The 12,697-nt window shown below is 37.2% G+C and overlaps 2 protein-coding genes across 2 annotated transcripts; one reads left to right on the plus strand and one right to left on the minus strand.

Annotated features, from left to right (window-relative positions):
* Positions 1–4,026: 4,026 nt before the first annotated feature.
* Positions 4,027–7,819, plus strand: LOC107562614 (prefoldin subunit 3-like). Its single transcript, XM_016247281.1, has 6 exons — positions 4,027–4,161; positions 4,447–4,571; positions 4,842–4,908; positions 5,124–5,222; positions 5,669–5,807; positions 7,039–7,819. Exons 1-6 carry the CDS (start codon positions 4,081–4,083, stop codon positions 7,113–7,115), a joined length of 588 nt encoding a protein of 195 aa, XP_016102767.1. The 5' UTR covers positions 4,027–4,080; the 3' UTR covers positions 7,116–7,819.
* A 1,548-nt stretch (positions 7,820–9,367) lies between these two features.
* Positions 9,368–12,697, minus strand: LOC107562605 (ras-related protein Rab-39B-like). The gene is made up of 3 exons (XM_016247271.1): positions 12,333–12,697; positions 11,408–11,634; positions 9,368–9,943 (listed from the first exon to the last, which is right to left on the minus strand). The coding sequence occupies exons 2-3, from the start codon at positions 11,620–11,622 to the stop codon at positions 9,517–9,519; spliced, it is 642 nt and encodes a 213-aa protein (XP_016102757.1). The 5' UTR covers positions 11,623–11,634; positions 12,333–12,697; the 3' UTR covers positions 9,368–9,516.

Genomic DNA, 12,697 nt, shown 5'->3' on the forward strand with positions numbered 1-12,697 from the left:
TCTGCCTAACAAGCGACGCCCCTCCAGTCCCCTCCCCTCCAGTGAGTTCATCGCTTCTGACGCAGTTCTGACGAACACGATGCCTGAAATCACTGCCCTGCGCATGCACTGATACCAAACACAGGCCTGTTAATCATTGTGATTGCCCAGGGTTTATGGCGTATGCATGCTTTCAAACGTATATCTGAAGAGGTCCAGGTGAAATGCTCTTTGTTGTGGTTCTATTAACGGGAAGGACTGAGCTGATGACACTTAATTTCATTTGCTGAAGTGCACACCAATTCACAAAGCACAGGCCCATCACACTGTTTGCAATGAGTAGCATGTACTAATCTCTTTTATGTTTCTTGGAAGTGACATTTGATCATGATGGGTAGTAATAAAGCAGTCTGCCTTAATAAATATCATTAATATGACCTAAACTTATCTGGTTGGACATAAAAGTGGACTTGTTTGTTTTTTGTTCTTTTGGCAGCGATGCGTATGGTCTGACATCTTTTAGGCCCTTATTTAATTCTTTAATAAGTTTGTCATTGGTAACAATGTTCCTGTCCTTATTTAACGTCTGTTGAATATTCATGCTCATCAATGAAAATCTGATTTATGGTGTCACGCTCAGAGCTTTCTTCATCACTTTGAAGTTTTATTTAATAGTATGCAGTGGGGAGTCTACACACAGACACACAAAAAACATTTGGTTCTTCAGCGGGTTTTTTTAAGGCGCTATATAGCACCACTGCCATACAAAGCTTAGTTAGAGAAAGGATGAAAACAACAACATTAAAATACAGTGTATTTCCTGAAGATAACGCGGTTCTCCACTTTTTTGCCCCCATATAAGGAAATATTCCAGGGCCCCCACATGAGACTTTTTGACCTCAGAAAAGCATAAAAGTGATTCAAAACAGCTTTTGCCATTGTAGTAAATTCCCTTTCATAGCAAGTAACATATCTAAAATCTAAGGAGGAGAATGGGGTCCACTTGACAAAGGTGCTGTATAGTGGTTCCCTGATGATTACAATCCAGTGAACCACTTGTATTCATCTAAAAGGCATGCTGAGTGCACAAGATGTTAAAATTATAAACTAGATTAAAATAATCTTACTCAGCTGTGATACAACGTGTAAACTGACATCATATTTCTTATTTTATTAAGAAATTGATCTAATCCCCTCTGCTTTTTTATTGAAGAACATGCAGATCTTAAAACATCTGGAATCACAAAATTGAAATGCAGTTAATTATTTTAATTTGCTGCTGACACTCCTAGTTCCTTTTCATAAAAAAGCTTTTTCATCATAACAGAAAATGTATAAAAGAAAATATCCTAGCCTATATGAGGAGACTCTGAATAGACAATGGGTGGCGTTGGGGCCAAAAAAGGTTGAAACCCTCTGGTTTAAATGAAGCCAGATGAACTCCATCTTGTATATATTCTTGTTTCTAACTGGACACTGATTTTAGCAACAGCCACAAATCATCATCAGCATGCATTCATTTCCTGAGTCACCTTATCAACAGAACCTCCAGCCGCTGTATTAGCAGCCAAACTATATTTCAGGCAAGCAGGTTGGTCTAACACACTCTTTCTTGGTACAGAATTTATAGTCAGTTCAGCTAAACCTTTTTATCCAGAAGTGAGTATACAAGGACAGTCTGCCTGAAGCCACCTGAGGTTACGTGCTAAGCTCAATGGCATTGCTCATAGCTCACTCTCTGACTCAATCAGTAGCCTTTTGATTAGCAAAGCTACCATAGACTTGAGTCAGGGTACACATTCTGTTTCATTTTTCTGCAAGAAAACAAGGCTGTGAGGGGGCAGATGTACAGTCTGTTGTTAGTGTCACAACGTATGCTTTCCAGAGTTGTTGGTTATGAGGATTTTTTTTTTTTTTTTACATTTTTGTAAATGTAAATGTAAGTGTTTCATTAGCAATCAACAGCAAGTAAAAAAAAATTCTACCAAAAAACTAATTAGCAAAGAATTATATATGGCGTGTACGCTGACTAAGGTACATACCACACACATCTACTTCATTTTAGCATTGTACTTATTTCGTTTTATTATGGTGAGAGATACAGAAATGTATCAATGAAAATATTCAGTGTTGAAGACCTCCCTTATACTTTTATGAGAAAATTTACTTTTACAGATAAACAGACTTTTATTCAATAATTTGCTTATTTTGACCAAATTTTACGTTTCATATAAGGTTGATAATTAAAGAAAAACTTTATAACACTTTTATTTATTTAATTTTGTAGTTGTTTTATATGCATAATTATGCAATGTTAATTTTCAATAAAAAAAAATAATAATTTACTGAGGTCCTTCACACCCAAACTCACACATGCATGCAGTGAAGGCCTGTACTTAAGGAGGTAGTAACATTAAACACTGGTGCAGGGGCTGTATTGCATCATTTTAGTATGCAGAACAGAGAGCTGACTCAATATCATTTAAAATCAAATTGAAGATAAATGGCCATTGTATTTACCTATTTTTTCCATGTCACCCTAAATGTATGAGATCACACTTATTATTAAATACAAAATGGCATTAATAAGTATACAAAAAAAGAATCTGGCATGGAAGGCTCAACACAATAGAACCATATTAATTCCAGACAAAATATAAAACATACTTTAAATAATATAACATAATAAGAATAATAATATAAAGAAAATATAATTACAACAAGTTATATAATACAAACAAAATAAACTGTTTTAATGCCTTTTGAGTTTTCATTTTACTATAAGGGCATCAGAGAAGTATTTTAGATCAGAATCAGAATCAGAATGAGCTTTATTGCTAGGTATGTTTACACATACGAGGAATTTGTTTTCATGACAGAAGCTCCACAGTGTAACAGAATGACAGCAACAGAACAAAAAACACACAGATAATAAAAAATTAAAATTAATTAAAAATTAAAAATAGAACAAGTAACTAAGGAATAAAAATATACAAATCGACAATTGTATGTACAGGTATATAACAATAGACAGTTGTATGTACAGGTATATTATGTGCAAATTGAAATGTAGACTGAGTGTGTGTGTTAGATAAATAAGTGTATGAGTGAATAAATAGTGTGTGTTCCACAGTTATTGTCAAGTGTTCATGAGATGGATGGCCTGAGGGAAGAAACTGTTCCTGTGTCTGGTCGTTCTGGTGCTCAGAGCTCTGTAGCGTCGACCAGATGGCAACAGTTCAAAGAGGGAGTGTGCTGGATGTGAGGGGTCCAGAGTGATTTTGCTAACCCTTTTGCTCACTCTGGATGAGTACTGTTCTTGAAGAGAAGGGGGGGTTGTACCAATGATTCGCTCAGCAGTCCGGACTACCCTCTGTAGTCTTCTGAGGTCAGATTTGGTAGCTGAGCTGAACCAAACAGTTATAGAAGTGCAGAGGACAGATTCAATGATAGCAGAGTAGAACTGTTTCAGCAGCTCCTGTGACCATTTAGATAATTTCTAAATATAATAAACAAAGAGATTTAAAATGTCTACATTTATGTATAAAGTATTTTGGTAATAATATAATATTATTAATCAAATCGTACAAAACAGAGCACTCTTTAGCTATTCCGTACATTACTTCAAACTATGAGCAACCACACCCCTCTCTACCATCCAGTCCTGCAATACTTTCCAAAAAGACTGAGACAAGTTATATGTAAAACACACACACACACACATATATATATATATATGTGTGTGTTCTGTATCTTCAAAGGAATGAATGAGATCACACTTCTGTCTCGCCGCCAACAGCGCACGTCACGTCACGGCCAGCGCTCGTTTGGGCGACACTGACACCTGCTGGTTGATTTGTGAAGTGGCGAAGCCTACAAAACATACGTTCACCATGACTAAGGTACTGCATTTGAACTTAAAGAACATTTTCAAACACATTTAATGAGATAATGGCCAAATTAAAACATCAGTGGGCCCTGAAAATACATCAGTGGCTCACCGTTAGAGACAGATGCCGTTACTTTCATCACGCAGGCAGCGCTCGTGCGTAAGAACAACGGGCGCGTGCGTGAAGAGGAAGAGCCGTGAGTCTCTCCAAAATGGCGACGACCATAGAGAGTGGCAATGCAGGAGCTGCAAATAAGAAAAAACACCTCGGAATCCCCGAAGCGATATTTGTGGTCAGTGGGAATATGACAAATAGTTCATTTTCATGTCCGTACTGTCGACAGTTTCCCGTGAAAGCGGCGTGTTGGTGTTTAACGGCTTTCTTAAGTAGAAAGCGCCCTGCTCTTCTCCTTATAAAGCTGCAGGCTTTGCTTGCTCATGTCTTGAAGTTGCAGTGGGCTTTGGGTGACGGATAACACACGATTAATCAGTATTTAAGTATTTCATAGGATGTAATTCATTAAGGAAGCTCTTAAGATGTGGTTATTGAGATGTGAACTGTAACTGTGGTTCTGTAGGAAGATGTGGATGCATTCATGAAGCAGCCGGGCAATGACACAGCAGACGCCGTGCTGAGGAAGCTGGATGAACAGTATCAGAAATATAAATATATGGAGCTCAATCTGGCTCAGAAGAAACTCAGGTTTGGTTTTAATCTATTCTACGCTGTAGAGTAATAGGCAATGATTCGTTTCTGTGTCAATTCTAAAGGATTCTCTTTCTATACAGACTATGTCTGTTTAATTGGCTACCAGTGTCCTTGCATCATTGTCGACTAATGTTGCTCTTTTGTTATAAGGAACAAATAAACAGTGATTTATTGCTGCTTTAAAAAAAATCAGGTTAATTGCTCAGAGTAAGCCTAAAATATTGTCGCTAATTCCACTTGACTCTGATATTTTTTGTTTCTTAGGTTGAAAAGCCAGATCCCACAAATCAAACAGACGTTAGAAATCCTACGGCACATGCAGAAAAAGAAGGTGAGCCTATCACAATATCTAACTCCCATATCTCCATATATGCAAATGGTTGGAGGGAAGCAAATCAAAGGTCAACGCTCTAATGCCTAAAAAATTTGCTTTTAAATTTAGTGTTTTGTTTTCTGTCTATTTTATTTTTTTTATTACCTCTCACACTTTGTCTCATCTATTAATGGTTTGTTTTCCTGTTCTTAATTATGCATGTTCAATCACAGGACACTACAGATCTCATGGAGACACATTTTCTGTTGGCTGATAACGTCTATTGCAAAGCCTCTGTCCCACCCACAGATAAAGTGTGTTTGTGGCTTGGGGTAAGTGTTGACTACTGTGTGTCATTGTATTACTAGTGAACATTAAACAATTGATAATATTTAATTTCTTAACCACCAGTTATATGTCCAGTCACAGATAATTTACAGATGGATATAATCAGGCTGCTCTTCTTTTTTTTTTTTCACCTGAGTTGGTCAATTAGAAATGCATCATATTATGTCAATAAAAATAGTTTGGTACTTGAATATTGCTGTTTTGACATTTTCAATATTCAAAGTGTTGATGTTTTCTGCCTATAGCTTTTCCCTTTTAGACTATTGTGCAGCTCAGTTGTGTTGTAAGAGGGTTGGTAGGGGATTGTACAGCTTAAGCTCCTCATGAACTAATGAAACTGTTTGCATGATTAGCAGTGTATCACATGCCTGTCTGTTAATTGTTTATGACAAACTAGCTTATAGCCATGTTTTTTGTGTTTGTGTACCAGGCTAATGTCATGTTGGAATATGATATTGATGAGGCCCAGGCACTATTGGAGAAAAACTTGGCTACAGCTTCCCGGAATCTGGACTCTCTGGAAGAGGACCTAGACTTCCTTAGAGACCAGTTCACAACCACTGAAGTCAGTATCCTTAAAAAATGGCAAATATATAGAGAGACTCGGGTTTGTAGTTGTTCTTTTCCACCGTTATGTGCTCATTGCATTTGAGTAGTTCTTTACCTAAAATCTTTTAAAGTTAATAATTGTCTTTGGTGAAAATGTTAATGTAAATGTCAGGTCAATAACTTGTCAGATATAATACACACACCATTCAAAAGTTTGGGTTTAGTAAGATGTTTTAATGTTTTTTAAAGAAAGTGTATTGTACTCACTAAGGCTGCATTTATTTGATAAAAAATATAGTGAAACAGTAATTTTGAGAAATATTATTACAATTTAAAATAACATTTTCTATTTAAATATATTTTAAAATATAATTTATTCCTATGATGGCAAAGCCGAATTTTGAGCCGTTATTACTCCAGTCTTCAGTGTCACATGATCCTTTGCTGCTCAAAAAACACGGAAACCATGTTAATTTAAAGGGGTCATATGATGCTTTTTTAAAGATCATTATTTTGTGTATTTGGTGTAACGGAGAAAATTCAAAAGAAAAGCATTGATTTGAAATGAATTGAAAGTTTTGTAAAATTATAAATGTATTTCTTAGTTTTATTCAGCAAGGACATGTTAATTTGATCAAAAATAATAATCTATTAAAAAAAAAGCTTACTGACCCATAACTTTTGAACAGTAGTGTATGCATGCATCTAAAAAGAGATTAAGCTGTTCACTATTTGCTTTTTGTGCAGTATGTGATGTGTAGAGCAGTGGAGAGCATTGAGGCACTTCCTTTTGTTGCTTGTTATCAAATATGTAATAATGAATCTTGTTTAGATTTAGCAATGAGGCCAGCTGTGAATGAGATGGAGTTATGCACAGCACCATTTTGGTGGAAAAGAAGCAATAGTGTCATAGCTGTAATGTGATTGGAAACGTTAATATTTATCAGTGCAGATATTTATGTATGTTTAGTGTTGGTTATGTGATCAATGAGTGAATCAAGTAAAAATATTTCTATACAAAATTCATATCACGTTCTCTATCTCCGCAAACTGTGATGTATTTTAATGGTTAGTCAGACATTTGTTTGACATTCTTTCAAGGAAGAACTCCTTGGTTAAATCAGATACAGGCCATAAATGCCACCTGTTAGAAAGCGTTAGTGAAAGTTAGCTCTAAGTGTAACATGTTCTTTCAAGTGGCAGTGTAGGGAAATACTTTTTCAGATCCCCCCTTAACCGCTACTGTCCCAGATATGGCACGTGTTTACAATTGGGATGTCAAGAGAAGGAGCAAAGACAACCTCCTCAAATCTGCTGAGCGGTCCTAGAAGAGGAGGCCTAGTTTGGTCCCACCCCACCCAAAATACTTCCTCATCAGAACATTCACCCCCATGTATCTGTTTGCACCAACGCCAACTGTCATCTATTGATTTATTACTTTTTAAAGTATTTTTTCAAGTAAAAAGGTGAAAAAACAGCAAACAAAAGTAATAATGGTAGTTTTCTTTTCTTTTTTTTAAATGCTGAATTATTAGCTGTTTAAGAGGGGGCCTCTCTCCACAGGGTCTACACATTTGTCTTCCTCTGTGCTCTTTTTCCACTCATTTGTTGTTTGGTAAAATTCTGAAATTTCAGTTCTGTTAAAGCAAAAGGGTTTAAACTCCTAAGGCCCTCAAATTTCATTCTGTGGAATTTTTCTTGCCAAATCTTGGTGAGATCTTTGTCAAAGTGCAGCGTGCAGAATATCAGGGGACATTCAGTTTCATTTATCAGCCTCCTTCCTTCTCTGATGTCTGTTTTTCCATCTCTTGTCCTTCATCTGTACTCATTTGTCACATTGTAGCTATTAAACACTGAACAAGGATCTAATAATGAAGCGATTTGGGAAAAGGCTCAAAATCGATGAGATGGTCTGTGTTTTTAATCTGCGTAAAGTATCTTTTTTTATAATTCCTCGTCTGATTGAGGTTCTGGCAGTGAGCGGGATGAATAAGCATTGATGAATCCAACTAATTAAATATGTGCCTGCAAATCTGTCCATTTCTTTCAATCTTTGACAATCACTCGTGCAGTACTGAAACTACAGATTTTGTCTTGATATTCTATTGCCTTTTAATTACATGCTTTTGGAGCAGCACACCAGCTGTAATGATAATATCATCATTGAAGTGTACAATGACCCTCAATTCCTACAGGTCGTGGGTGGAATGTTAATGAAGTTATAATATACAACCAGAACATTTTTAATATGTTATTTTAATCTGTAGTACATTTCAAGTTCCCTTGATGAAGAGGTACAGGGTGTCTCAAATTCACTGAAACAGTAGTGTTTGTACAGCCAGTCCTTGCAAATCCACATCAGCCACAAAAAGCTTATAGAGCGAGCAAGTGGTCAACCCAATCCAAACTCCTCTGGTTCTTACTTGAGACCCCGTCTCTGCCATGTTTTGAAATGGCTTCATGTTATCCAATAATGTGACAGATTAACTACTCGGCCAATTGTGCACTGTTATGGACAGTATGGACACATCTTCTCCAATGGAATATAGATATATTTCATAGGGGTGAGAGTAAAAGTGAAGAGCAAGTCATTTCAAAAAGTAAAGATGTTATAGATGAATAAAGTAAGGGTTAAATACACGGCGATGCAAGCTCTATAAATACAGATGTCTTGTGTGAATGTATACAAGGTCAATGGCCCTCACTGGGCCATTAGAAAACCTATAGGAAGAGCTTGCTTTTTTCACATTAGTACAATCACAAGCTGTAACATCAGAAACACTCTTTGGGATAAAAGGTGTAAAAGATGTACTCAAGTACAACTGATTAAGGTTTCTTTGTAATTCTGGTGAGCACCAGAGGCCTCTTGTGGTAATGTGTGATAAATAAAATGTTAATATTTGTAAAATAATGCACGTTTATTAATCCATCTGGGGCTCATGGATCTACTTTCAGTAGTCTCTTATGAATATCTGCATTAGATCATAAAATGAACCTCTTGGGTGATGTGATGGATTATCATATCAGGTGACGTGTATCTCGCACCATTTCAATTACAATTGAAAATCTAGTTTTGTTCATACGGGAATCATTACAGATTGTGTTTTTCCAGTCTTGGAATTCTTCATGTAGTATATTGCAGTATATCTCCTTTCCGTTTGCCTTTACTAAAATAATCAGACTCTTGACACCTTCAGCAGTCAAATGTTTCAAGTCTGAGATCTTTGAGTCAACAGAAACGCATATCCCAGCATTCATCGTTACAAAGCCAGCAAGTAAAACTTGTGTTAGTCAGTTATCTGCCCCATGATACAACCAATAGAAGATACCTGGAACAAGCTTATTCTCGATACTGGAGATATCCAAAGCCAGAGCATCTTCATTTGGGAATTTTAACTTTCGTGGCTCAACAGAATGAATGAGAGACGTTACAGTTAAAGTGCAGATATAGTTCTGACCGGCCTTTCAGCAGCAGTTCTGCAATAACCTTTCATTCTTAGCAGTTCAATTTGGCCATTTACAAGATTGTGTGATTAGGGAAATGAGCAAAGTAGTATAGAAAAGTGAAGCAATATGGCATGGTGGGACTCGTTTAGGCATTCAGCAGGCAGGAAAGGGGTGATGATGTCATAATCAGGGAGTTGAAGGACCCTGTGATTGGCGGAAGCAGGGGTTTTTTGTCCACCAGGGCCCAAATGTTTGATGGGTACCAGGATGGCGATTACTGACTCAGCAGAAACACCGGCGATCGCCCTTTGTCACTTCTTCTGATGAATGCACCACGTTTGGTACAAACCCGCTCTTCACTCCCTCCCAACCTTCCTGGATGGTAATCTCCCCACTCTTCACCAGCTCGAATATATCCTGTGTTAGCTCCGTAAAAGCCCTCTCCACGTTTATGGCATCACGAGCTGAAGTCTCCACGTAGCGCATGCCGTATGCAGCCGCTAGTTTCTCGGCCTCTTGCTGGCTCACCTGACGCTGTGGTTCCAGATCACATTTGTGGCCGACCAGCAGGAAGACAATGCTGTGGGGCTGCACGTGGCTGCGTGCCTCTTCTAGCCACTCGTGAACATTCTGGAAGGAGCGACGGTTGGTGATGTCAAAGAGCAGCAGACCTCCCACGGAGTTACGGTAGTATGCTCTGGTAATAGACCTGAAGAAAGCATAACAAAATGAAACCATGTTCCTGAATTTGAATTGAGGTAGTATACAGGATGCAGAATTGCAATTTAAATGTAAACAAGTAGAATTAATGTCGGCATGAAATGTCTTTTCTAAATGCATGTTATTGATCTGATTTGCAACGATTCATCCATGAATATGTATACATCTTTTTCATAATTTTTTTTATCAAATTGTAATGACTTTCGGTAAAACTACAGATTAGTTGGAAATTTCACACCTTTGTTCGAACTGACTGAAAGATTGCATTCAGACCTGCCTCCTCCATCCAATCAACAACTGACGGACTGAACCAAGATGTTCTACATTTCTCTCGTCACAATACAGAAGAAAAGATCTGTCACTACTTGTGCTGCATTGTGACTTTAATGAATTGAAATAAACAAATTATAACTAGAAAGATAGAAATTTTGAAACAATAGTCTTGAATGATAAAGTCAAATGCCTTGTCTGAAAGAAAAAAGTTAAAAAGTTTGTAGATAGATAAGATTTGAAGGTATTGTGTAGCGTCTAGAAATAAGTAAGATGATCAAACTACGCGTTTATGAGAAGTGGAGTGTGGATGTACAACAGAATCTGTCCTGTAAAACTAGAAATAAATCTGAGAAAGGCGTTTGTGTGTTTGACAGGAGCGGAGAGAACAGGAAATGTAAACCTGCAACAGAAGGCAGAGATGAAAACAAGGTAGATGGAAAAAATGTGTAAAAAGGCATCAGAGTGAGACTGTAATAAAAAGTCTGAGCATGAGTAGGAGTACTGCTGGGAATGCACTGAGCTGTGAAGGATGCCGAGGGGCCTCTGGAGTTACTGACATCACTTTATGTCAGACATTTGTGACATTGTAGAAGGCAGTGATTCACCAATATTTATATTTCCTGTAGGAGTTCTGTGAAAAAAAACTTTTGTTGGTAAAGAGACCTTGTGCTGCATTCATCAGTAAATATAGACAGTATCTCTGAATCACCTATGGTGAATATATATAAAAAAGAATCAGTGACGTGTGAATCAGTCTGTCATCAAGTCTGGGAGAAATACATCATCACGGATACCATGGAAACACCAATCAGGTGGATGGATAGGGACTCCTGATCAGATAAGCTTGATGATTTAACTTAAGACGGAGGTTTCTCTTGATGTGTAAGCAACTATTTGACAATGTACAATAGTTAGATATGTAAAATAATGTGCCAATCGGCATAAAAATCTTTCTGCGCTAATAAACAGTGATATTATTCATAGACATATATCTTTATGGAATTAGGGGTCTATAGGATTTTAATTTTATGAGGTAAACCACCTAAACAACTTTATATGAAATGTAGTCATCCACCCTATGAACAATCAATAAATTATTGGACAGTTAGGCTATTTACAGTGATGCAGAATCATGAGAACGGTCTAATGTAACATAATCCAAGATAAAGCTTTACAATACCTGAAGCGTTCCTGGCCTGCAGTGTCCCAAATCTGCAGTTTAATGCGTTTCCCAGGTTCAATCTCCACCAGGCGGGAGAAAAAATCTACCCCGACTGTTGGGTCCGACACTTGTGCGAAGCGGCCTTCTGTGAATCGCCTAATTAAACACGATTTTCCAACAGTGGAGTCCCCAATAACAATCAGTCGAAATTGGTAAAGCCAAATTGTCTCCATGTTTATTCAGGTCTGTCAAAGCAAAAAGAAGAGACGTGAATTAGATGCTGCCAAAACATGCGTTCATGATTTCCAATTCCAAGGACAGAACAGAAAAGAGAAAGACACATTCTTTATTTTATTCACCCACATTTTTATGGCAGCCTGCTTCACCAGTTTACTAAAAGGAGCAAATAGAGCGAATTTCTCTTTAAAGCTTTTGTAACCTCTTCTGAGGATGTGTTGTAGTTATCTCTGTCCTTGCTTTCTGTGGGAAAGTAGTTGAAGCACAAAATTGGCCTTTCAGAGTTTGATTTTAAGGCCAGCATCAGTTATGATAAAGATCTGGTGGTGTATTCTTTATCTATCATTAAAATACAGCTTATGATGTGACATTTTTTTTAAATATATAGCAAATATATAGCCAGTTCTATATAATTGCCATACTATTTTAGTATTAACTTAATGCTCTTTTTCAGTAATGGAAGAATATAGGCTACACATAATAATTAGTTTTAATGCAATATGTGTTTATATGTTCTTAGTCATGTGCAACTGAATACAACCAGTCTAACAGTAACATGACCTACTGACAGTAGGCTATGTGATGCCTGTTAGATTACTGAGATTTCACTGTTCTATATCTACAAAAGAGACCACTGTTTAAAAAGCGTTGTCTTTGTGTAGAAGCATCTGTGTAGAGGGTCCCTTATTCGGTGCTCTTTACTTACGTTGTTTTTGTTTGGTCGGTTCAAAGCTACCAACCGGCAGATTCCATAATCTTTAAAGGATTGAAGCCTCTTTAGAAACCGCTGGATGAAACGACGGACATAAACTATTTACACAACATACCGAATAATAAACAAAACATTCGTCGCTACGGAAAAACAAACAAACAAACAGGTGCAAATCAAACAGCGCCGTGTAGGCGGTCTATTTTGCTTAGATGTTGCTAAAGATGAGTCGGCGTGTTGTTGAAATGATCCCTGCCTGGATCAAAGTCACGTAAAAGTCAAAGGTGATTTATGCCTGTCATGCTTTGATCCACGCTTGGAAGATGGAGAAATGTTTGGATGTTTTGTGCTGATGAAATGGA

This window comes from Sinocyclocheilus grahami, unplaced genomic scaffold (genome assembly GCF_001515645.1).
Source record: "Sinocyclocheilus grahami isolate Dianchi unplaced genomic scaffold, SAMN03320097.WGS_v1.1 scaffold24.1, whole genome shotgun sequence".
NCBI classification, from domain to species: domain Eukaryota; kingdom Metazoa; phylum Chordata; class Actinopteri; order Cypriniformes; family Cyprinidae; genus Sinocyclocheilus; species Sinocyclocheilus grahami.

Bases quoted from the DNA above. Each gene is read 5' to 3' on its own strand.
- LOC107562605 (XM_016247271.1), bottom strand. From the start codon at position 11,622: ATGGAGACAATTTGGCTTTACCAATTTCGACTGATTGTTATTGGGGAC. The intron at 9,944-11,407 runs GTATTGTAAAGC...TGCTTTCTTCAG, and splicing joins GCAGGCCAGGAACGCTTCAG to GTCTATTACCAGAGCATACT.
- LOC107562614 (XM_016247281.1), top strand. From the start codon at position 4,081: ATGGCGACGACCATAGAGAGTGGCAATGCAGGAGCTGCAAATAAGAAA. The intron at 4,572-4,841 runs GTTTGGTTTTAA...TTTGTTTCTTAG, and splicing joins CTGGCTCAGAAGAAACTCAG to GTTGAAAAGCCAGATCCCAC. The intron at 4,909-5,123 runs GTGAGCCTATCA...GTTCAATCACAG, and splicing joins GGCACATGCAGAAAAAGAAG to GACACTACAGATCTCATGGA.